The sequence below is a fragment of the Hylaeus anthracinus genome, unplaced genomic scaffold, assembly GCF_026225885.1.
Source record: "Hylaeus anthracinus isolate JK02 unplaced genomic scaffold, UHH_iyHylAnth1.0_haploid 11994, whole genome shotgun sequence".
Taxonomy (NCBI): domain Eukaryota; kingdom Metazoa; phylum Arthropoda; class Insecta; order Hymenoptera; family Colletidae; genus Hylaeus; species Hylaeus anthracinus.
The window spans coordinates 161390-185106 of NW_026534341.1; the positions used below are offsets into that span (position 1 = coordinate 161390).

Genomic DNA, 23717 nt, shown 5'->3' on the forward strand with positions numbered 1-23717 from the left:
TATACATATACATATACATATACATATACATATACATATACATATACGTATTCTTGGAATTGACAATGTTATTGGAAACAGAGCGAGTGAGTGAATTTCATTTATAAGGATTTTGTGACACTTTGAAAGCGAGCGGCCTAGTCCCTTGGCAACTTGGCAACTTGGCAACTTGGCAACTTGGCATGGTCGATCGGTACTTGCATGAAAGTTTACGTAAAAGTCGAGAGCCATCGTTGAAGCGCTGCGTTTTTTCGCGAGATAAGCGATGTAGCAGCGAGGAAGTCGAGCTCGGTGACGAAAAATCATAGAAACGTTTGCTGCGAACAGCCAGCGAAACGGAAGCAGGGAAAAGAGAGGGGAAAGCGAGAGGAAGTTGCACGTAGGACGGTCGATTGGATTAATTTATCGCGTGGAAACACGGTGAGCCCTTTTTCTTGGACAGAGGAGGGTCGGCGCTGCTTTTGCAGTCATGCTTTCATCCTCGTATAAAGTTGCCAACATTTTTATACGATTCATCTTTTTTTTTTTAATATCCTATATTTTATGCTACGGATTCCTGTCTCTCAATCCTGTATTTTACTAAAAACATAGTGACACGTGATTTGTAGATGTTTGTCTCGATTCAATTTATATTTTTGTCTTTCTATGTCGTAATCTTCTGCACCGGACTATCAGATGTTTGGTTGTCGCATCGTGAAGGATTTGTTTTCTTTGTTAAGAATTCGTGTGTTATCTCGCAGTCGTAATAACTCTTTCTGTTCTGCTCAAGTTGTGGGTGGGTATTGGTTGGTAAAAATCTTGTATCTACTATCACGCGGATTTTAATTGTTTCTTATTCGATAATAATTCACTAACGATATTAAAAGTATCAATGTTTTTGCGACTGTTGCGAGGCGGAATGTCATCCAGAAAATGTTTATCTCTACTTCCCAGTCCTCGGTTGCTCCATACATTTACCATGAGACTGTGCTTATACAGGAACATGCATGGACGATATGATTCATGTCTTATACATGGAACTTTGAAACAACAAACTCAAAACGATACTAAATAATACTTAGTAATAGTAATTTAAGTAATAAGTAATAGTAATTTGTAAAGTGAAGTTAACGGATGGACCATTTAGTCTGGAGAACTTGGGGGCAAGAAAAGTTTGCTCGTCCAACGGTTCAAACACAGTTCCGAAAGGTCACCGCTCGGACACTGGTAACCGTTAGAGCCCGATTCCTTGATACACGTTATTCAACGTGTTTCCAGATAAAGAAAGGTTAACGATATTTTACAGACGATGGTCCGTGTTGAAAAATACTAAAATTACGTTAGATTTCAAGATGTGCACTGTTTATCAACATTGTACAAACGCTTTGATTTTGGAGGTTTCAGTGGCTTGAGATAGGTTTTCGTAAAGTGCCAAAAATAACGTAAAAATTGTCTCGAGATACTTAAATCTCGAAAATCCAAGCGTTCGTATACATTGATACGCGGTGTATTACTGAATAATCACATCTCGCGACCGGGCAGAATTTTCACGTGATTAGAAATCCAAACGGCAGTCCTGTAAAAGGACTCTGGTCCGGCTGATCGATAATGCGCGATAAAATTGTAACGGCGCGGGCGAGGCTACTCGATCGATTCCAATTCAACGCCGATTCCAGAATTCTTCGGCTTGCGAATTCAACGAGCGCCGTTTCGGCTCACTCGCATTCCAGATGCTTTCCTCTCGCTCTTCTCGCTCCTCCTCTCGGTTTCCGTATCGCGGTGTCCTCGTTTCGTGGCGAACTTTGCGATATTTCGTCGCGACGGTGAAAGACCGAAAGACGAAGGAAGGAGAGAAAGCCAGTGTTATCGTAATCAGCTTTCCGAACGTATCGCTCAGTTTGTCGACGGCATAAAGTAATCGTTTCTCCAGTTTCCAGTCACGTCAGCCGGACGACAAAAAGACGCACGAAGGTTGCACGAATCCGCGACTGAAATGGCCATTAGGATAATTCGGATAGACTTTTAGACGAAAGTTCAGCCAAGATTCTAGCTTCCGATTGCATCGGAACGGCCAACGGCGCGATCGCGAGAGCTTTATCAGAAAACTCATGGCGAGATTTTAGCTCCGTTGACTAATAGACGAATAGTCAACCGGATCGCGCAGGATCCAAACGTCGATCAACTATGTTGAAATTCAATCGCGATGATCTTTGGCCGGTTGGATAACGTTATATCCGACTACATATTAATACGGAGCGTCGGTTGCACCGCGATTGCATTGGAATGCGTTCCCACGGTTGCGTTGAATTTTCCATGGCCGGTCATCGTGTTTCCCGATTAACAGAATTCGTGATCGACGTCTGACACCATCGTTCCCCTGAAACGATTATTAAAAAGTGACGAATCTTCGGGGGTAAGCTGTTCGAGGCAGGTCAAGCTAATAACAAACGTTCGCAGAGACAAAAATCACGCGCATAGACGGAGCTTAGAATCGAACCTCTCCTAACCCCGTAATCCTAATCCCGTGGTCCTAGCCGAAGGAGCCAGACTCTCTTGGCGTAATCCTTGGCCGAAATCGCGCTCGAACCGCTCTTCGTCACACGAGCCGAGCAATCCTGGAGGACGCGAAGCCTGGACTCGGAGCGAAGGACCTTTCCTGCACCGTAAATCCATTCTCGAAGCCGATCTCGATGCCGGCGCCGTAGAGCTCTGTGGTCCTTATCCTGCCAGGAGTTTACTACGGAACGTATTTATCCCTGGTTGTTTACTCGAGGCGTCGAGGTCGACCAACCACTCGAGCAACGCGCGTTTAACCACGGGATTCTTCTTTGATTATTTATTTACTTGGTCGCGTATAAAATACGGAAGAGGATCCTCGACCTCGAAAAATTGACGCGAGTCGCCAGTAGAGTGGAAAGCCCGACTATCTTTCCGACAATGAGAGAGGAACCGGAAGACCGAGAGACGTCTAACGAGACGATGAATTCGTTCCCTCAGGAGGTAGGGAGGTGGAATAATTCTGATCCGGGAAATATCGAAACGTTCGATCCGGATCGGCGCGGGAGCAGCAATCGGTAAATTGTTACGACGGCAAGTACGTGCCTCCGATAAGAAAAAGGGAATCTTTGATAGCGGACTCCTCGATCAACTCGCTACGCCCGAGGGTTCCTTTTATTTTCCAAAGGGAGACGGATGTTGTTAATTTTATACGAGGACCTTGGCTAGACGATCGAGTTGTTTCTGTTTGCGCCGCGGAACGCTACAATCTTGCTAATATCTTGTTCGCTACTCTTCCTGGACTTGCTCGCGAGAGGCAAATTGTTGATTACGAGCTATTCGATTCGAACGCGAACGACATCAAATAAATGGTATTCCACAGGGGTGGAAGTTGAAACGGAGTCCAGCTAGTAAATAATAAGTGCATACCTACCCGAATCGTTGAGGTTCTATAACGGAACGTCTCGGCTAATCACTCCCAAGGAACTTGTCGAAATCGGTATAACGAGAATCTCGAACGCGCTCGAAGCGGAGCGTTTGAAATAAATCGTTGCTCTTCTCAACGGGAAGGTCGGTTAATTTTTAAGCAACGAGACGGAGCCACCGAACGGTCCGTTCATTTATCGTCGTGCTCGATTTCGCGATGGCGCGGGCGTATCGATCGGTCGGGGATCGAGAATACGAGAATCGAAGGGTGAGAGACGCGAATGGCCTGGCTTTCCCCTCGAGGACAGCTTCTACGTGAAACGACGACGAGCTCTCCAGACGCGAGAAAATTATTTTCCACGAATCCTGACGATTGGACGGCCCTCGTCGACAACTTTGGAAAACTTTCCTTTCGGGGGGGGGGGGGGGGGCCCCCAAACGGGGTAAACGTCGATATCGGTTCACGGACAATTAGTCGTCGTAATCTCGAATTAACTTTCAGTGAGCAAAGATGAAAATCTGGCCCCAACTTTATTCAGCCTCGGGGCTCGAGGCATCGCGTCGACAGTCGTTGGATGATAAAAGGTTAACCGGTGTGCGAATAACCGCCCGAAGATACAGAGGGTCTCGGGAATGATTAGTCTCGGGGCTGTCGAGTTCTTTTGTCGATGTCGGTACGTATGTAGTTCCTCGACGTGCTCGTTAATCCTACGTTTTCGCAAAAATCGACTTTGAAAGAAAAGTTGTTGGGAACGACGAGTCAAACACTCGCTCGCCACTTGTATTCCTTTTCTCCTTAATTAATAGAGCACAGTTTGAGAATTTGTTCGAGAGCAACGTTAGAGTTTTGTTTCGCAAACGTGTATCTATAGTAACGAGCATGTTTAAAAAGATTTAGAAAAGGGCTGCTCGACTAATTGCGAAACTCGCTTCAAGGAACATAGATTTATAACTTTGTCAATTGTGCTCGGATCACCTCGAAATTTTGCTGGAATATTTTTGAAAAGTATATTAAGAAATATCGATTTTTAAAGTTCCTAGATAATATATACATAGGTCCTCGAGTCGACACGAGCGATGAACAGCGATCGCGAATAATCGATAATCCGATCGCGGCCGTTGGATCGGCGCGACGGGAAACGGGAGGCCAGACGGTCGTTCGTCTACCGATTTAAAAATTAACCCCGGACGCGGTCTCGCGAGGGTCGTGAGCCGGGGGGTTGGCGAACAGCTACAGAAACGCTCGTCGATGTCACACCGGCGATTTTCCAGCAATCCAGGCTGCAAACTCCTCGAGCTATCTCTCCCCTCTTCTCTTCTCTTCTCTTCTCCGCTTCCCTTTCTGTTTACCCTCCGGTCGGCGCTCCGTTCCCGAATGTCGTAAATCTTGCAACGAATTGGCTCCTCTTTTTTTCTTTTTTTTTATCCCTTCCACCCTCGAACCCCTCGGCTCTTTTTCCGTGTTGCGACGCGACGCACCCCGCGCCGAAAATGCCTGCAACTCGCTAAAGTATCTTCGGGGTAAAGAGTATCGCACGCATGGTTTCCAGGGTAAATGCCGGCTACCCGATGAATATTGCAGCACCGTCTACGGCGATGTTTCGAATGCCTGGCTCGAGTCTAGCCTCGAACTTTGCGGACTCCCGAAATCGATCGGGTTCTTTGTTTGAATGTTTGCAACGATCGTCGTACGCGACGGCATCCGTTTTCGAATGATACGAATCGAAACGTGGGCCGCCCAGTTCTGTCAGGATGGCCTCGAGGTGAAAAGCGACTCGGCGACGAAACAGGAAAGTCTCGGCAGGTGGATCGATGAGTAATCGCGGCACGTTCGTCCGTATATATTCGCGCGTAAAGCACAGGAACGACGTGAATATACGCGTATGTATATTTCGGTCGTTTCTCGTAGACTGTGCCCACCGGGTTTCCAGAAACGATGTTTTGCCAGCGCCAGATCCAGACTACATTCACTTTCGAGGGTTATCAGCGGCTCCCTTGGGAGAGGGTCGCTTTGTCCAGCGACTCCCATATTTCAAGGGAGCCCGGTGAAAAGCCCCGTGTACCGACGCGCAAACTACGTGTTGTGCAGGCTCGTCCTACGAACGGCCATCCTTGAACACGGTGCGCCTTTGACAAATGTCCTCGACGACCGTTTCGATCTTGGCCCGGGTTGTGTCTCGCACGGAGCGTTTCGCGTTCTCGTCGATTTTATTTTATCGCCTGCCACTCACCCGCGTCTCGGGGCACGCGAGATCCCTCGCGAGGATCGACGTGCTCGCGCGACGCTTAACAAGCTATTCTACTTTAGAATTTCAATTTCCTTTTTTGTATTTTCTCAAAGTGAATAACGAAATATTTATTCAAACCTATCATTTATTTTAGACAAACTTCTTTAAAAGACATGGAGGCTACGAATACTTATTTATGGGATTGACTGTACATCTGCCAAGGATGAAGGAATGATTTTGTCAAATTAAAAAATTAAATAATTAAAAAATCGTCAAGAAGAACTAAAGGTGAAAATGGATGTTAGGATTCTGGAACGCTTGCCTCGTCGCGAAAAATTAGCCTTTACCCAGCGTAATTCGGAATTTTCAGCGGAATTATAATGGCGAACAGTGGCGAACCGGACGCTTCGATAAATAATCGGACGCGTGGCGGTGCTTTCCTCGCAGAAAATCATCGGTCGGCCCCCGTTTATCTCTGTTTGTTCACGCACAGTCCACGGAAAACTGGCGGCTGGCCGAGCTTGTTTTCGTTCTAGGTGTAATTTATGCGGAATCGATAGTCGATTTGCCGGTACAAGAAATTTTTCGTCACCAAGCCGAGTCAGCGATTTATCGGCGTCGTCGTGTGCATTAATTGCGCCTAGATTTCGATGCGACCGCAAACTTTCTTCTTTTTCCACGCCATTTTCGCCAATTTTCCTCGATCTATGTATATCTCTCCGCATACTCGACGACGCGTAAAACCTCTCTTCCATTTTCCCCCGAGTCCAAATCGATCCATAGATCGAACGGAACTTTTCGTCTTCGACGCGACATACTTGGAGCACAGCAGCCCATCTCTCTCCAATTAAGATCCAATTAAGATCAATTAGCGATACGAATTTTCGCGTTAATGTGCCTTTCGAAACAACCAATTATCCACCAAAACATGAAAATGGACGTCTGTAAATAACGCAACGCAACACAACACACCTCGAATCTTGTACTCGTTACACCGCGTACAGCATCAACGACGTGCGACGCGCGACGCGATATTTCCCTGGACGTGATAATAATCGACTGACGACATTACCCAGTATTTTATAATCATGTTTACGCTGTACGCAAAATATCAAACGAAAAGTCCAGCGAGTATCACCGACGCGACACCCGAGTCGAAAATTCGATGGTATATATTTTTTAATCTTCTCGCAAACAACAGGATAACCGTTTTCAACATTTGTCGGCAAACAAAATTCCGTGAAAGTCGATGGATAATTAAACTCGAAGGCTTTCGGCGCAACCAAGACACTTTGCCACGCGTTGCATCCGCCGTGGCGCGAAGTTACGGGATTTATTTCGTTCGAAAAGAGCGGAAATCTGGTCGATTCGGAAAACACCGAGAACGTGCCGATAAATCGCTAACAACTGGTAATATTTATTTTCTAGCTGTGCGATTATTGTCTACGCCGGGACACTTTATGGATACAAGCGGTGTTTGCATATAAATTAGGCGATTATCGCGCGGACGTAGATATCCGTGTCGATAACTTTGGCTTCATTCGTTAACGACGCGAGCGCAACGCTGAAACAATAAAATAAAATAAAAAGCGAACCGACGCGCGTTTAATTTGTCGCGTTCGACGGGCTAATTTTTTTTTTTACTTCATTTCTTTTTTCCTTTTTTTTACTTACGTTTCCCCGCTGAAAAAAATGCGACGCGATTATTTATGGAAACATTTTGAACGCAAACGATACACTGTCCGCGCTCTGTCCACTGTTTCCTCAATCCGCGAGTAACGTTTACCTTTCCTTGCGCAAAGTTTCTCTCGTTTGCACGTCTTATTTTCCGTGACGATGTTTTTTTCTAGTGAAATACACGTAGGATTTGTTTACTCTAGTAACATTTGTATCGTTTGTGCAACTTTGAGTACCGCAATTTTCAGCTAAATTCGTATGCTTTGCTTTGGAACGACGCCATTTTATTAAAAAAGTACATTTCACTAGCTTTTGAACTAAGAAAACTGCTCTAACATAAACCTGGCTCGACTAATCGTGCTCACCACAGAACCATTCGTTTTTATAGACGGTTTTGTAAAAATAGAAAAAATGAAAATGATTTTCTAGTGGAAAACATTGTATACGTTAATGTACTTCAATGTAAATAAAATCTTGTTATCGTTTCGATAAAAATTCTTGAAAAAGTCTGAAAATTCGAGCGGGCAAACTGACGCGTAAGGCCTCGATCATTTTTCTATATTTGGTCGTTACTCGAAACCCAGTTGAGTTTGCGAAAACGTCGACTCGACGAACGGCAGATAGAGAAACGATTTGGCGCGTTGCTCGCGTACAAACACGGCTCGACGCAGCGCGGAAAAACGGCATTGCGAAAGTTGAGCGGCTCGGTGGGCCGTGATATTGTTCGCTCGCAATATCCAACGGATCGCGTGTACCTGGAAAAAGTGGGGCTCGGAATTACAACGGTCGTCGCCGAAAATGTTCGGCGACAGGGGACACGCTAGAAATGAGACGACGAGCTTCGTCGCGGAGGAGGTGCGCGCGCGAGGATTTTCCGTTTGTTGGTCCATCCGCATCCACATCCGCATCCGCGTTCGGTTTGGGCCGAGCCGAAGGTACGAGCACGAACGAAGAAGACTGACCGAGGTAAACATGGCAAGTCTTGGCAAGTTTCAACGGATTGCTCATCCTCGGACCATCTTTCGCACGAATGCTCGGAGAACCAACACCCCACGTTCTTCGAACTTTAATGAGAGACGATCAAATTGCGCAACGCGAGACGGCGTTCGGCTCGCGACGCGGGTGTTGAATCGATTCAACCGGCAACGACCGAGCCGAGATTCGTTTGTTTCGTTCGTCAACGGCATGAACGAAACACCGGGAGCGTGTTCTGAATGGACGGGCTGATTGCTTGCTCCACAAATCAGACGATTTTTCCTTTTTGTTTTCTTTGTTTAATTTCGCGCCCTGTTCTACGCCGGAACTGTTCGAATGCCGCGTGCTCGTTGGAGAGAGTTCAGTTGGCCGTCCATTGTTGGATCTGCAAGCGTCGGTGTAACGTACCGATTTCCATTGTCCTTTGGTTACCATTTGGTTCCGTTTAAACCTTCGATACCAGGCTCGAAATTGACCCGAATGAAAATTTCACTCTCGACGAGGTACGATCGTTGCGCGAACGCACTTTTCCAACTAATTTCTATATTAAAATAATAACGCACGCGAAATCAGAAATTTTACTAACAATCATTCGTAATCTCGCGACGTATCAACGACAAACGCGCGACAATGATATCGTTCCGGACAGTTTCTAACATTGTTGGCAAGTTCTGTCCGACAAAACGCGATACATGAAAGCATGAAACAGTCTCGCGTTAAGTACACCGGACAAAAGCGTAACGATATAACCAGCCTCACTCGTCCCCGCTAAACCACTTATCGCATTCGAAAGAAACGAGCTGAATTTCATTCGAGAGAACGCGTTTCGCGTTTCTCTGTTCCGTCGCGTCGGCGATGGCCAAGGGCTTCCGAGCGGACGGCCTCGATCAAATTCAAATTAAATTTCAAACCTAACCGAGCACATCGAAATGGGGTAATCGATTGCGCCGAGCAGACAAAAGGCGAAAGAAATTCGTTCCACTCGCGAGTAAAGCTTACTCTGGACCCTAGCTTCTCTACGAGAATGGCGACTTTGAAAACTTTGAATGTTTACTCGATTCATATTACGTTCTGTTTGGATTTTTACGAGGCGATACTGGATCGACGACGTACTTCAAGTAAGCGTACCTATGCGAACGGGCCCCGTAAAGATTAAACCTCGAATCGCAATTTCCGTTGTCCTCTAGTAGCGTAAACAAGATTCAACAAGAGACATATCGGGAGAAAATATTTCAAGACTCTGCATTCGCGAGCTCGTAACTATAGAATCGAACAGAAATACGCTCGGCGTTTAATTTTTCAGGTTCGCGTCTATCGTTCGTTCCCTGAAAAATACATTTCTGGAATGGAGCTCGGAGAAGAACGGACGCGCCGTCAAAGACGAAAGGTTCGGAGACCGTCGAGGAATCGATCGCAGACTAAATCTGCGGGAAGAAGCATTATCGCTGAAACTCGTCCTCGATATTTATAGAAACGATGACGCGAATCGAGGAGGCGGATAGTGGAATCGCGATCGCGATCCATTGACGCATAAATGTAAAAGTTTCGTAACGGCATTCGAGAAGATTGAAAAGTGTCGCGGACGATTGCACAGGACGTTTTAAAAGGGACGAGTACAACGTTTTCGTTTTCTCTGTGTATGGTTGAAAAGGAAACGAACAATCTACGTTGGCAAAATTCGTTTTCTTGGCAGAAAAATTCTATCGTTTAAAAAATGTTGAACAATAAATGAAACTCGGTTGTTGCCAACCCCAATAAACTTGTATTTCGCTGACCGATACATTATTTCCTTTTATCACTGGCAACACATGGCGTTTACGCAAACAACGTTTCCTCGATTCCTATTTTTGCTGGCGCCCGCGCCGGTACATTTCTACCCTTGCCATTCGCGCTAATAATTTCTTATTTTTTGTCGCTGCTATTTACCGAGTCGTGTTATTCTTCCTTTCCCGTGTTTCCCGTTATTTTTCCGTGCTTGCCATTCTCGCGTTCGCGTACTTTCATTATTCCGATTTGCCCCGTTTCCACTGCTAGTATTTCCTCGTTTGTAACGCAGTTTTCTTACGCTTCGTATCCGCGTTTTCCCGTCACCGTTCTCGTTACGTTTATTTCCATCTGCCGCGCTTAATTAATTACTCCCTGCAGCACTCGCGTGATCTCGATATCGCCTGTATCACCACATTACCAGGCGTCCCCGGTAGTTTCCAATTACGCACCAGCCCGAAGATACCTTAAGCGATAAAGGTCGGTGTTGGACAGTCTTCGAATTCGAACTCGCGTCAACGTTTCATTCCTTATCTATCGGTTCGCGTTTCCCGAAGACGAGCTTTCGAAATTACACCGAACAAGTGTACCATGTTCACAAGCTAAGTTACCGTCGAATCAGATTTGTCTCGAGAGTTGTTTGTATATTTGTTAGTGGCCACGGGGTTCGTAACAAATGACTAGCACGTCAAAAAGACCGAGTTTCATTTATAAGCGTGTAAACTCGTACGACTTGACTATAATACCCAATGTTAATTCTTGCTGTACGTTACTACGCATTTACTTTGTATTCTCGTCAGGCCACCGGCCTCGTAACCTCCTCATGGCTCGTGTACCTCGGAATCGCTAAACTCGTACCGCAGCCACAATCAAACGTAGCTACAGCTTCCGAGGGCTCGTCCAAAAAAGTGACGAAAGCAAACCGGTAAATGAAATACATTGGCGTAAGAACTATGAAATATCAGAGCGATCGAACGACTTACTTGAGCTTCCCGTATTCGTGATATCTTACTGCTGTGTATCGGTCCCTTGCCCCGATCCCCTTCAGTTTCTAATAGATCCACGGCAAGTTGGGAGGACAGTACGGCCATGCTCGAGTTTCACAAATTACGCTTCGAAACTTTGGTCAAACATTTTCGAGCAGCCGTAATCATGGATCTTCTCTCGTTACCGTCACTTTTCTAATATCTGTCATTATTATTCTCCGATTTCAGTCATTATCGTCTTGGCGTTACCCGCTAGAAAGCCCGGTTATCGTCGCTGCCACAGCATCGCTGTTATCGCTTTAATTATCGATACCTCCAGCGCAAAATTTCGGAGCAACGGTACGAAAGAGGGTGCATAGGATGCAGGGCCGTTGTCAACAATGCATTCGAATTAGCGCGACGAGCAAGAAACCCTGGCAAAGTTCTGTCCGGGCCGAGAAATTCGTCGGTGGCGAGAACCTGATGAATTATCCGCAATTTTCTCCGTGATTTCCACGATTACTCGGAATCTCGGGGGTACGTAGTCGTCGGAACGAATCGGTTCTGCCGCTCGAGGATTTCGTAATTGGCCCGGAAACAAGCGCGATGCGACAGCGATTCTAAGAATTTAATTAATAACCCGCGGTACTCCGTGAATCGAGTGACGCGGAATGCTGGCTGCGACAACGAGCTCGATAACGAGATTCGGATCTTATTAAAACTGTTGAAACGATGCGACCAGCGAAGTCGGCGACGCTTGCTTTTTATCATATTCTTCCTTCGTATTTTGCTTTTCGCGAGTACATGCGCCAAACTATCATTTTATTTAAGATAGGATAAATAGAAGGAAAGAAAATTCCGTTGTTTCTTTTCGTACATGGTAATAAGTTTGTAGACGGAGATCGAAGGAATTTGTTTGTTTCCTTCTATTTATAACAATGATCGAGAATACGATTTTGCTGTGATATTAATATGACAAAATAAAAATGATAAGGTTTCTACAGCAATCCTTACAAGTTCCTAGATATAAATCTACCATTCGTTGTATTTCATTTTTTTTTTTGAAGTGATTTTGAAACTTTGCTACTCGAAACGAAGCATATCTTTAGACGCCTGCGACGCGACGTACGAGGTCTCGGCTGCGACTGACTGTATGCCACGTTAGACCGAAACGAAGGGCCTATTTGATCCCGAGGGATTGCGGCCGTTCCATCGTTACGCTGTTCGTTGTACATATCGCGCTCCAGTCACGTTAGGAACATTATACTCTCGTCAAATTGTTGCTCACGCGGCTATGTAAACCGCGATAAGCGAGCGTGTAAACTACACCCGTGTAAATCGTAATCCGCGATTGTGTAAATTAATCGCGAATAATGCGAGTAACGCACGCATATTCGTGCGATTGTATTCTGGTATGATTACGTCATTACGCGACCGGGTTATTACAGTATCTGGAACGATCGCGTGGCCCCCATTGTCAACGATGTCAATATTGTTAATAATACGCCGGAGTTTCGTATGCCGAGTGGTGGTGAGTCACTCTCGAAACGAGTGCCTTCGACGATATACATAGTAATCGGAATTCTCCAATGATTACGCTTTCCAAACACGATTTCTCCATTTAATCGAGATCCGTATTGGTGCGATGAAATTTTCATGATACGAAAACACGGATAACATTCGATCGTAGCGTTCGGCAGCCTTTGGTCTTGGCCACTTTCAACCAACAATTCGAGCATGTCTCTTTTCCGAGTCGAATCGATCTTTCACCCCCCGACATTTTCACCCCATCAAACATAAAGACATTTAAACGTACCGCTTATAAAAGTGCATAAATTTACCGTGCAGGACTGCTCTTGAAACGCGAACGTTCTAATTCGCGATGCAAATTAACAATATCGAAACTAAAAGCCGACAACTTTCAAACGATTCAACGACCCTCGTGAAACTCTGCGAGTTCGACTGGACCGGCGAGTTTGTCGGAGAGAGGCGATAACCCGGTAATTCGCGAGAGATATCGTCCGATCCACGATAAAGCTGCGACTGTATTCGCATTTCGACAACTCCTCCGTTAGACTGTTCTCGCGGATGCATATTTCAAGTAAATCGACGAAAGATTTGTATTAGAGAACGCTGACGCCAACACAGGTCACAGCCACTTTCGACATTAAAAACTATATATTTTATGATTAGACTGTGGATTTTGTGCAATAATGTCGTTACGATAATATAGAAAATACATGTTCCATTAGAAATTTAGGAAATTGGGAATACAGAGAATGGAAACGCGAAGAAAGGAAAAGTGAGACGTTTAAAAAATATGTGCGAGGTGAGCATAAATACAAGAAAAGAAAATACAGCGATAGAAAACTGCTCGTCCATCAGCCACGAACCGTGTATATCAAACACACATCTACCGCATTACCGATCACACGAGAGATTTATTGTTTGCAGAAAGAAGCACGATTATTCCACACGTGGCATTAAACACGCACCGGGACCCACCGTGCTAATTCGATATTAACGATAACGATCGAACAAAAATAATTTGTACGTGATTCTACGGCCGCGACGTGCTGATAACATTATCACCCCTTCGCCCGATCTCTGTTCTCGTTCTTTCTCGCGCGGTTCATCCGGTAATCGGTAATTGGATTGCCGCGCAACCGACTAGAAAGAAACAAGATGAAGCAAGAAGAGCGTAGGCGGGACGCGACGAGCGACGAGCGACGAGCGACGAGGGGACAACGCGAATTGTATCGTATGAAAATACAAAGAGGAGCTCCAAGTTCCGGTAGGATAAGCCCGCACATTTTATATTACCGCCGACGTAATCTTCAACGAAAGCAGAGATGCGTACCGTGGGAGGCGTACCAAGGGGCAGGCAGAGATGAAAAGACGAAGATGTAACTGTGGGCTGATAATAATGATGATGATAATAATAATAATGAGAATACGTATTTATACAACAAAGAGAATGAACGTATAAAAGTAAAGATAAGTATGCGTAGAAACGGTAGAAAAACGAACCACGACCCTGTTATCCTGTTACAAACGTACCCGTGAGAAGAATATAAACGACGGTAATACGATATGAACGATAAAGAGTAAGGTATAGGGAAGAGAAAAAGAACAAAGTAGAATTAAGTAGGGGGTTCGTTAGAAAAGTTAATGAAAGTGAAACGGGTCCATGCGTGGCCCTCTAGGAAAAGGAAACGCAAAGAAAGAAAAAGTTTGGTATTTAAAAAATGTGTACGAGGGGGACTCGTGTTCGGCAATTCTGTCCGGTCGCGTCGGGTACAAAGGAACGAGCAAACAAGTTAACGAGTACGCTAGCGAACCAATAACGATAAGGACACGAGTAGGTTTCGCGTAAACGTACGTAAACGTTCGTAAATGTAGCAACGCGAAGGCAACGTGTTGGTAGTAAATGAGGCAGCGACTAACAAATACGAAAGCGACGAATTTCCATAAGTAAACAAGCGTAAAAATTAGAGAGGAGACTGCGAATCGAGTTTAAATGATCAAGGGTGTGCGCGAGTAAACGAGAGAGGGAGCAGTTTTCATCACGAGGCAGCATAAATGGGAGGCCAAATATTGGAGATAAACGCGGAAAAGAGTTCAACGGACGCCAGACTATACGGCAAGCGTGCGATTTGTCATTTTGTTTTTTCGAGCACAACCGTTAATTCGAGAACGGAGATCGCATCGGGGATGAAAAATTAAAAATAATTCAGCAAGCAACGCGGCCGTTATCTGACCCCGATTCTGGCGCACGCAATTTTCCGTATTGTCGGGACACGCGATGATTCGATAAACACACCATGTCCCGACCGGCTCGAACGCGATCGAAAACCTTTCGATTCGACGCGTAAAATTGTACGGTTAAAAACGTTACATGATTTACATGCGATTGCTCGTCGAATATTGCTCGTTTGTATCGCGGAACCGTCGGCGTCGCGCGACGCGACGATACAATTAAACGCGGGATAACCCAACTTTGTAAATGAACGCGAATTACACGCAACCCTCGCGTTTACGCGTGTAATTGGTCCGAAAGTTGGTTACATCTTTCGTGGCTGTAATTCTGCTTACGCTGGCGGTTCGAACTGGGAAACCGAACAACTTTATTACGCGATTAAGGAGTATCAAGGATTAAGGATTTTTCAGTTGTACAAGTAAACGTGTTTTTCTTGAAACATTATTTTCAAAGTCGGTGGCCACTCCAGTCTCGCCAATTTTTGATCGATCGACTTGAATCTCTGTTTATGTAATAAACATATTGTATAAAATCTTGTTATTGCTTCAATCAAAAATTCTTGAAAAAGCCGGAAAATTGTTATGGCTAAGTTCGTAATAAAACGCTTCCAATTTGTCCATCCCACTCCTCTGTTTCTGTCCGTCTGTACGTAGGCTTATCGCTTCGGGAAGAGCGTGTTAGATAATTTCTACCGGAACGCTCGTTGAACGGGACGAACGACTTTATCAGAGGCAACCAGACGGTTTCTTCATTTGCATCAGAATCGGCCAACCTATAAATATACGCGATTTTGTAGATCGCAACGCGTCCGATTAGGCGGTAACACGCGGCTAAATTTCGTGCCGTAAATTTCGAACAGGCGCAAACTACTTACTTGTACCCGGCAAACGCGCTCAACGAGTGGCCTGGAACAAGATTCGGACGAGAACCACCTATCCGAATACGTCGGAACGTCGATTATCCGAACCGATAAAGGGAGAAAATGATCTCTCCGGTAATCAATTTTTCGTATAATCTGCTTCGAGAGTCTCGAAACTTGAACGCGCAATTTTCAAAAGGTTCTCCAAACATTACTTTTTGTTCGCGATCGCTCTTTCAACGTTCCTATCTTTCTTTTTTTTTTCTTCGACTCGTTTTATTTCCAAACTTTCGTAACTTTCATTCTATTTTTACGAAATTCTTCCAAGCCCGTTACTGCGTCGCTGCAAAGATTCTCAACTTTTATTTGCTCTTTCGCCAACTCTTCCGACTCCTATTCTTTATCTTTGTTTTCAATTCCTACAATTTGTACACATTTCGTAAAACCAGCGTTCCTCGAGGAAAGCTACGAATATCGTGTTTGCATCCAACGATCGTTACCCTTCTTTTCAAACATCCCACGCACGGATGCGCCTAACGACGACGCTCGTAATTGGCAACGAACACGCCGCGCCGTAGGCAGCTTGTCGTACTTGTAAATAAATCGTGGACAAGACTCGCTAAAAATCTTTCCATTCAACGAATATTACGCGATCGATCGTACTTGGTTATTCTTAGCCAATGAATAACAGATTAACGTCAGTTCTAATTATCAACGACTCGCTCGATCCATCTCTCTTCTCGCAACATGAAATTTTCAACGCGATCCGACGAATAATTGTGGGCCCAGAATATCCGCCAGCTTTCCTCTTATCGGTCGTCGAAGAACCATCGAAAGCCGATATACAATTGACTTTCTGTAAATGACACGATCGAATTAACGAGTAGACGCCGATTCTAATTAGATGTTATATACATAGAAACGTAATCAACTATCGGAACATATCTAGACAACCGAGCGGCGCTCAGCGGGTAATTATGACAGACCGTTGGGTGTAAGACGCACTCTGGTTGTCGGATCACCTGTCGAATTTCAAGTTACGTAGCAGTCGATAAATAAAAGTTTCACGTGCTCTCTACGATGGAAAATCTCAACAGCTCGCGGAATCGACGTGCCGAGTCTAATTATCATCCACTCGCGGCAAGTTTCGAAAGCAGACTCGGATAAGAGAATAGTGGAAAGCCTGTCGAAATAGCCGCAGCGATAACACGGCCAACGACCATCACCGATTCCCTCGATCCTTTGGGCTTTCGTCTGCTCGTAGCCAGTCCTAGCTCCTCAAAAATATTCGAATCGAAAACTAAATGGTTCGAAATTTTGTTGTTTGCTGGCCGAGTGTCAGCCAGAGTGTTTGAATATTCCCCGTTAGCACCGGAGAGATGACACTGTCAGTTGCCGCCACTAGGTTTCACGCAGCAAATCTCGAAATGTCAATAAAATGACAGTCGATGAAACGAAGGTGAGCTGATTCTGAAATGTGAAATTACTACGTGTTTGTAGTCGATCCAACCTTAGTATTCGTGGCAATAAAAAAGCTTCTCTAGTTGCTGGTATATACCATAAAAAGCTTCCATTCGCGCGACATCCGTCATGGCCGCAAACGATCGCCGCTCTCTCAATCATTCTTTTCCACCGCGGCAGTCCACTTTGCGTACCATCGAAACTCGATAAAGGGAAAGTTCATCGAGCCGAGTGGAAAGTTCGTTACCGGACGATAACCATATTCGAAATTTCGAATCAATCCTAAGCGCCACGAGCGGCACGAGCATACCGTGAACCGAACAAACGATACGGTTGCCGTCCGCTAACGAGAGGATTTTCAACGACCGCGGGAAACAGTTAGCGACGTTTCTCGGAATTAACCGCGTTAATCGTCGCCGTGGACGTCGAGAAGAGAGGATTACCCGCCAAAATTTCCATAGTTTCCGCGACTCCTCGCAGCTGTAGCTTCGTGTCCGACTTACGCGAAAGCTGCCAGGAATCTCGCCGATGGAACAACCGTGTACCGTGTACCGAACAATTTCGATTAATTCGAGGCTCACCGAATACTTGATACACGTGACATTTTAGTAAGAGAATGGCGGAACTTTGCCGAGTTTCAACCGTGAACGTTTGGAGTGAAACCGAATGTCTCTGTAACATTTTTTAAACGGCCAAACAGACGGCCAAAAACTCTCGACTCTACGACGTTGCAAGGTATGCTCGATGCGTGTGCGTATAATGTATAATCCGTCCAAGTTTGTTGGCCGTTTGTCAATTATCGAATCTCTGTATTTTTGTAAAGCATGTTTTACAATTTTTTTCACCGTGCGCGAATCTCTTTTCGGACAAATTAAACATCGCGTAGTCGACCACAGAGCAAATCTCGTTTCGTTTTTCTCGCAGAACCATTCAAACGTAATCCTATAAACTTCCTGGCGGCCCACTCTCGGAAACCAGTGCACGGAAATAACGAAATAACTCCGGAACTCGATCGATTTCACCTTTCGACGCCCGACGTCATCTATCCTCGTTTCGTATTCAGCTTTTGTTCCGCAGTCGGAGTTATTCGTGGACCTTTATCGTTCGGTATTTTACGACGCACTCGATGCGTGAACGTCCGCCGATGAAAAAAAACTTCATCTCTAACGCGCGTTAAAAAGGTATTTCTTGTAAAATCTAAAAGCCAACGAACAAGTTTTTCTTCGTTGCGAGTAATCGATAGGAAACAATAAAACAAAATCGCCAAGACGCTCGAGAAAACATAGAGACGCGATTTTTCTCACGGTTGGAAAAATGTTGCGTTCGAGGGGAAAAACACGCGCAAAACCACCGCGCGACACTTGGTTGAATCTGTAACTCGCGAAATTCGTGGGGCCGCGAGCGCGCGATGCCGACGCCGACGCGCGGCGTTAACGAGCATCGTCGATGGGGACGCGAAGCATTCATCGAGGAATTCCAGTCGATTCGTTTCGAGTGGTCAAAGGGTTCGTTTACGGATTCTGTCCATTCCTCTAAATATCGCAAATTTTTCACACCCTGTGGATCGTGTCTATTCGAGCTCGAAATATCGAACCAACCGACTCGTCGCGCGTCGCGTATCGCGCATCGCGTCGATTCCGTTTTCTAGCTACACGCGATCCTTTTGCCAGCTTCGACGCTGGCCCGGCGCTTTTGTTTCGCGGGCCAGAGTTGCCTCGACGCCAAGTATAACGCCCTTTGTTCTCCGCGGCAATAACCGATTTTCTTCTTTTTCCGTGGAGCTCGTCGGGCCTGTCATCGGAATATCCATGATTTGCGAGATAGGCCAGAAAACGCCGGGCTTTTTCCAGTTTCCACTTAATAATCGACGACTGCCAACCTTCCTTTTACGCTTTTCGGCCGCGTCGCGCCACGCCACGCCGTCCGAATATACATATTTCTGGCTCAACGTGAAATTCGATAAATCCACGAAACGAGACCCCATTGTATTTAAGGGATTGTTTCGATGCGCTGTTGCAGTTACAACCGATCTCAAGGATTGTTTGGTTCGTTACCCGTTGCTCGTCGAGCAACATTACCGGGAAACATTTGCTTTCTGGCCCGACAAACCAGTGCTTCCCAACCTTTTCCGATAGCAGAATTGCCACTATTATCGCCAAGAAATTTTCCATAGCCTGCGCACTCTGTTTTATACGAATATCATACGCAGCAAAGTTAACAAAGGACGAGTCGGAGTTACTCGTCGACTAGTCGAAAAGCATTCCCTCGAGCATTTAAATTCAACGACTACCGTTTGCATCCGTTGTAAAAAAATGATCGAATAACGCATTTCTATCCGAAACAATACCGTGCACAGCTGTAGAAAATACTGGCGAAACGTTACGTCTCCTGACCGCGACCACTGACGCGGCTAACACACACGCGATGCATCGAAAGCTACGGAGAGAGAGAGAGAGAGAGAGAGAGAGAGAGAGAGAGGGCTCGTGCGGTCGGGTCGAAATCAATTGGCCGCTCAAGAGCACCGAGGTGTTATTTCCACCGCAACGTTTAACTATCTCGCCGTCGAGTGAAAAATAAAAGCTTCCGAAACACACCTCCGCCTTTCAACCAAGACTAGTCCAAGTACCACGAAAACGCTCCACTCTGGAACAAAAAATTATTGTAAAATTAATTTCTCCATTTTCATCAAATTCCTGTTTCATGAGAGTTCATAAAAATAAGAGGTCAAACAGCGTACGATGGGATCGAGAAGCGTCAACAAACTGACAAATTACTAGAAACTCGAAAAGACCTAGCAGAATTTCCGGAAATTACTTTGGCCGCTGTGTGCCCGGCTGATAGGAATTAGTTTAACGCAGCTTATCAGCGTAGACGGTTCCTTTCTTGCGCGTTTAATACGATAATGCAAATTTGCCGCGCATGGGAAGCTTTTGCCAGAATCGACTAGTTTGCCCGAACGTGGTTTTAAGTCTGCCGAGACGATTCCTCGTACATTATTCTTCGATACAGGAATTAACGATTGGTCTAACTTTGACGAATGTAATAGACGCTGTAATTTTCAGTATCGCGCGAGTTTGCATTCGTGATATTTCTGCGTAACGATGATTTGTTCAAATTCGCGCGAGAGAGCGTCTGCTCCAATATTTATTCTTCTCTTACGCGTATTTCGGAGGATCAGAATGCTTATACAAGCTGAGACAAGGGGACCACCTACGTTTGCTTTTCCCTAACGCTGAATTTTGTAATTCAAATATTTCAAGTTACAAATCAGATTCATCATCTTCCACGGGGAACGGAAATGGGATTGGACGGAAGAACAAACTTGGCTAATCCAACATTTTATTCAAACACTGTTCGATAAAATTTCTCTCGGTAAGCTGTTGGCCGCTCTAGTAAAAAATTCTGTAAAAACAACCCAATTTCTTTCGGTCGATCATCTTTTTTCAACGCGCGAATTTTTATTATTCTTTTACTACCTTAGACATCAAGTTCACCTTTGACGACTACGAATTGATTTCGATTCGAGACGAGCTCAACAAAACTGACTTTTGGCTAGACCGACCGAATACCCCATCGCGCAGCGGTGGATGTCATCGAAGATAACGTGACAAACGCTTCGCGTTCGTTACGAAGTCTAATTGGAATGTTCCGCCGTCGAGCGTGATTCGCGTTTCACCGCTCAGTCTCATTAATTCGAGGCAGAGACGCGACGATTACAACGGGTTCCATTCGAAGCGGATCGACAGGCTCGATCTCGACGCTCGCCGATCATTTGTCCGCCTAGGAATCACCTTCTTCCGAAGAGTTTCCCAGCGGTGCGGTGGTTCGGGAAATACGCGCAGGACTCCGAGTAAAAGTGCATCGGGCGGCTGCGGTGGCGGGCGCAAAAGTTGCGGTTGAAAAACGCGGGGTTCCCGCGCTCTCTCATTGCATATTCAACGCGATGGCACGTAGGTACACGTGTGTACCTGACGCTGCAAATGTAGAAAAAGGCCAAGTCCCAGGCTGATGTACGAGCTTGAAAATAGGGATGCCGGAAGGGGTCGCAACGGTCCGCGTCGCGTCGCGTCGCGTCGGGCCGCACACGCACAACTGTGATTAAATGCTTATGCGTGAAACGAATCTGCCCGCGATCTATTCCTTTTTTTACCGTGGCTCAATGTTCGTTACCATTATCGTTATTATCTTTCGCTGCAACTGTCGACTTTGACGAGATGCCGATGGTTTATGCAATTTTCATTCGAAGGCACCGCGAATCGAATGGAAATGAAATTGTGCTCGGTTGACCAGAGACTTTGTTTTCTTTGTTCTTTGTCGCGACGTAATTGAAGTAGTCGGGACGGTCGATGGTGTCGCATTTTCGAAGATTGGTTATACAATTTCTTCTCATTCCATCGAGGAGTATTTTTCCAACGAATTCTGTCACGCATTATGAAAATTTGTCAGCGTAAACTTTTGACGCCATATTATTCGCGCTTCGACCGAACCGACGCCGACGCCGACGCCGACGCCAACGCCCCGTGCCGTGTGTTTTCAAACTAAAATTCAGTTAATAAACGATACTTTGAATTTTCTATTATCACTGAAAGCGATGCAAAATACCGAAACGCGTTTGAAACGTGAAATGTTTCGTCGGCACTCGGTCTCGCGCAACGCGGGCATTCTTCTTTTATATTGTTCGATAAATACGCGCGGCAGCGTGTGCACGAGCTGTAAACGGAAAAAAACAGCGAGGCGAGGCGAGGGTTGAGACCGCCCCTGATGTACGAGCTGAAAAAAGTCGACGCGGATCGAGAGGGATTTGTCGACGACGCTACATATGCAAAAGCGGGGTTAAATGTCCGCGCGTGGAAGGGATGTCGACAAATTAAAGCGATTTATTTTATTTTGCTGGAACTCGACATTAATCTTGCCGCGTACAGGCTGGAACAAGTTGGAGACGCGGTAAGCAGATTTTGCGGGAAGCTTTTTGTCTGGGCCGGGCATTATCTTAAAACCATGAGAAATTTATATTTTACATCGACTTTGGATCGCTGGTGCAGGAAATCCGTACAAAAATCATTTGTGTCGTCCAAGTTTGGTTGCGACGCACCAATTTAAAATTTAAATCGCGTCGAATATGCTGATCGAGCTTTATACAGTTAAACAAACTTTGGCGTAACGTGCCGCGGGCTAAAAATTAACGTTGCATTCAAATTAAATTTCTATGCGTCAAAGTGACGGAGAACTGGTTCACCGTCGCTTTGCGGTGGCATATTTTGTCCCAACGGAAATCGTGGTACGGGACAACGCGGAATATTTCCGTAAATGATCGCGGTAGAAAATTTGTACGACGTTTTCGTATGCGCGGATACTTTACAAGAGCTACAAAAGCTACATAGACTGGTAGCGTCGAGTCGTATCCTATCAATCGACGAGTGGAAATCTCTGCTCGGTATATGTATTCTAAAGCTGCGGAAAATTTTGTTTAATCAACTCGGTGACAGACTCCACCGCGACGGGGTAAATATTTGACATGGGAAAGCGAGAAGCGTTTCTCCCGCAAAGTATAATTTGAATGAAAATAAAGTCATAAAAAAAAAGGAGAAAAATAATGGAGAAGAGAAAATGCGAGCTTTACGAGACGAGTGAAAACGCGATTAATCGTCGACGCGGTACGGTTTGCCAGCGGTAAAAAAGGAATATGGTAAAAAAGGAGGAACAAGACGGAAATTGTGAAAACAAACCGAAAGAGGTAAAATGAAGCGATTCACGGGCGTGCGTCGTTCTTACTTTCTTCGTCGTTGTTTATTTTTCGCTCGAGACTTTTTATTTCCGCTTGGGGCAAGCAACGCGCTCATGCATCCGTTCTGCTACCGACGGAAAATCCGAATCGATTTAATCGATTCAAAGATGTGTGCGTTTTTATTATTCGTGACGCGTTCGAAGAAGGTTCGTTAGTTGCAGGAATGGGAAAAAAACAGCTTGCACTTGAACAAATATGTTTGCGCCGATACAAATGCTTGAGGAGATTGGCGAAAAATGTAGACTCGCTTTGGAAGTAGGCAAACTGCGAAAAAAGAAAAAATGGAGCGTTAGGTGCGGCAGGGGTTATAACGAGTCCTCGACCACGAGTAGGGAATATTTTGTGCTTGGAGCGGTGACTGTTTTCCTACTTCCTCCTCATCTTACCACCTTACGTAGGAAAAACACGGGACACGTGCACGATCGGTGCGAAAATAGTAGCAGGAAAGTGTACACGAGTCGCGGTGTAAACAATCGCGTTCGGGTCAAGGTAAACAAAGCAAGTTTCCCGAGGGTTTTCATTCCCCCGAACGAGACAACCGTCAAAGTCGAAAACGGCCGAGTTCCAAGTAATCCAAGGAAGCGTGCGGCACCAAAGGAAACTCGACCCTTTCTCGACTGCCCCTTTCCGTGCGCTCTGAAAAAGACCGGCAAACTACCCCCCAAGGCTGCCATTTCTTACACGCGTTGTTTCGCTAATTGTGACTGCACCGTTGTTCCTCTTTGTTTCCGCCATATTTCCCGAGAAAATTAAAATTTTCCTCGAGCCTTCCTTCTTGGCCGTGTCGCGATGGCCCCCTAGCCTCCCACGGTTCTCGGTTCCTTTTCTTGCCTTTGTCTTG

The 23717-nt window shown here is 45.5% G+C and overlaps 1 protein-coding gene across 6 annotated transcripts in view; it reads right to left on the bottom strand.

Annotated features, from left to right (window-relative positions):
* LOC128888713 (prolyl 4-hydroxylase subunit alpha-1) overlaps positions 1–23717 on the bottom strand; it is a 176095-nt gene that overhangs the window by 71638 nt on the left and 80740 nt on the right. For 4 of the 6 annotated variants that reach the window (XM_054145790.1, XM_054145792.1, XM_054145787.1 and 1 more), the window contains exon 2: positions 19686–19734. The exons of the other annotated variants lie outside the window; for them this stretch is intronic. Coding sequence is in view for 1 of the 4 variants with exons in the window: in XM_054145787.1 (XP_054001762.1) it covers positions 19686–19734 (49 nt within the window). In the remaining 3 variants the exon portion in view is untranslated. The remainder of the gene's footprint in view (positions 1–19685; positions 19735–23717) is intronic. 6 annotated transcript variants of the gene reach the window in all.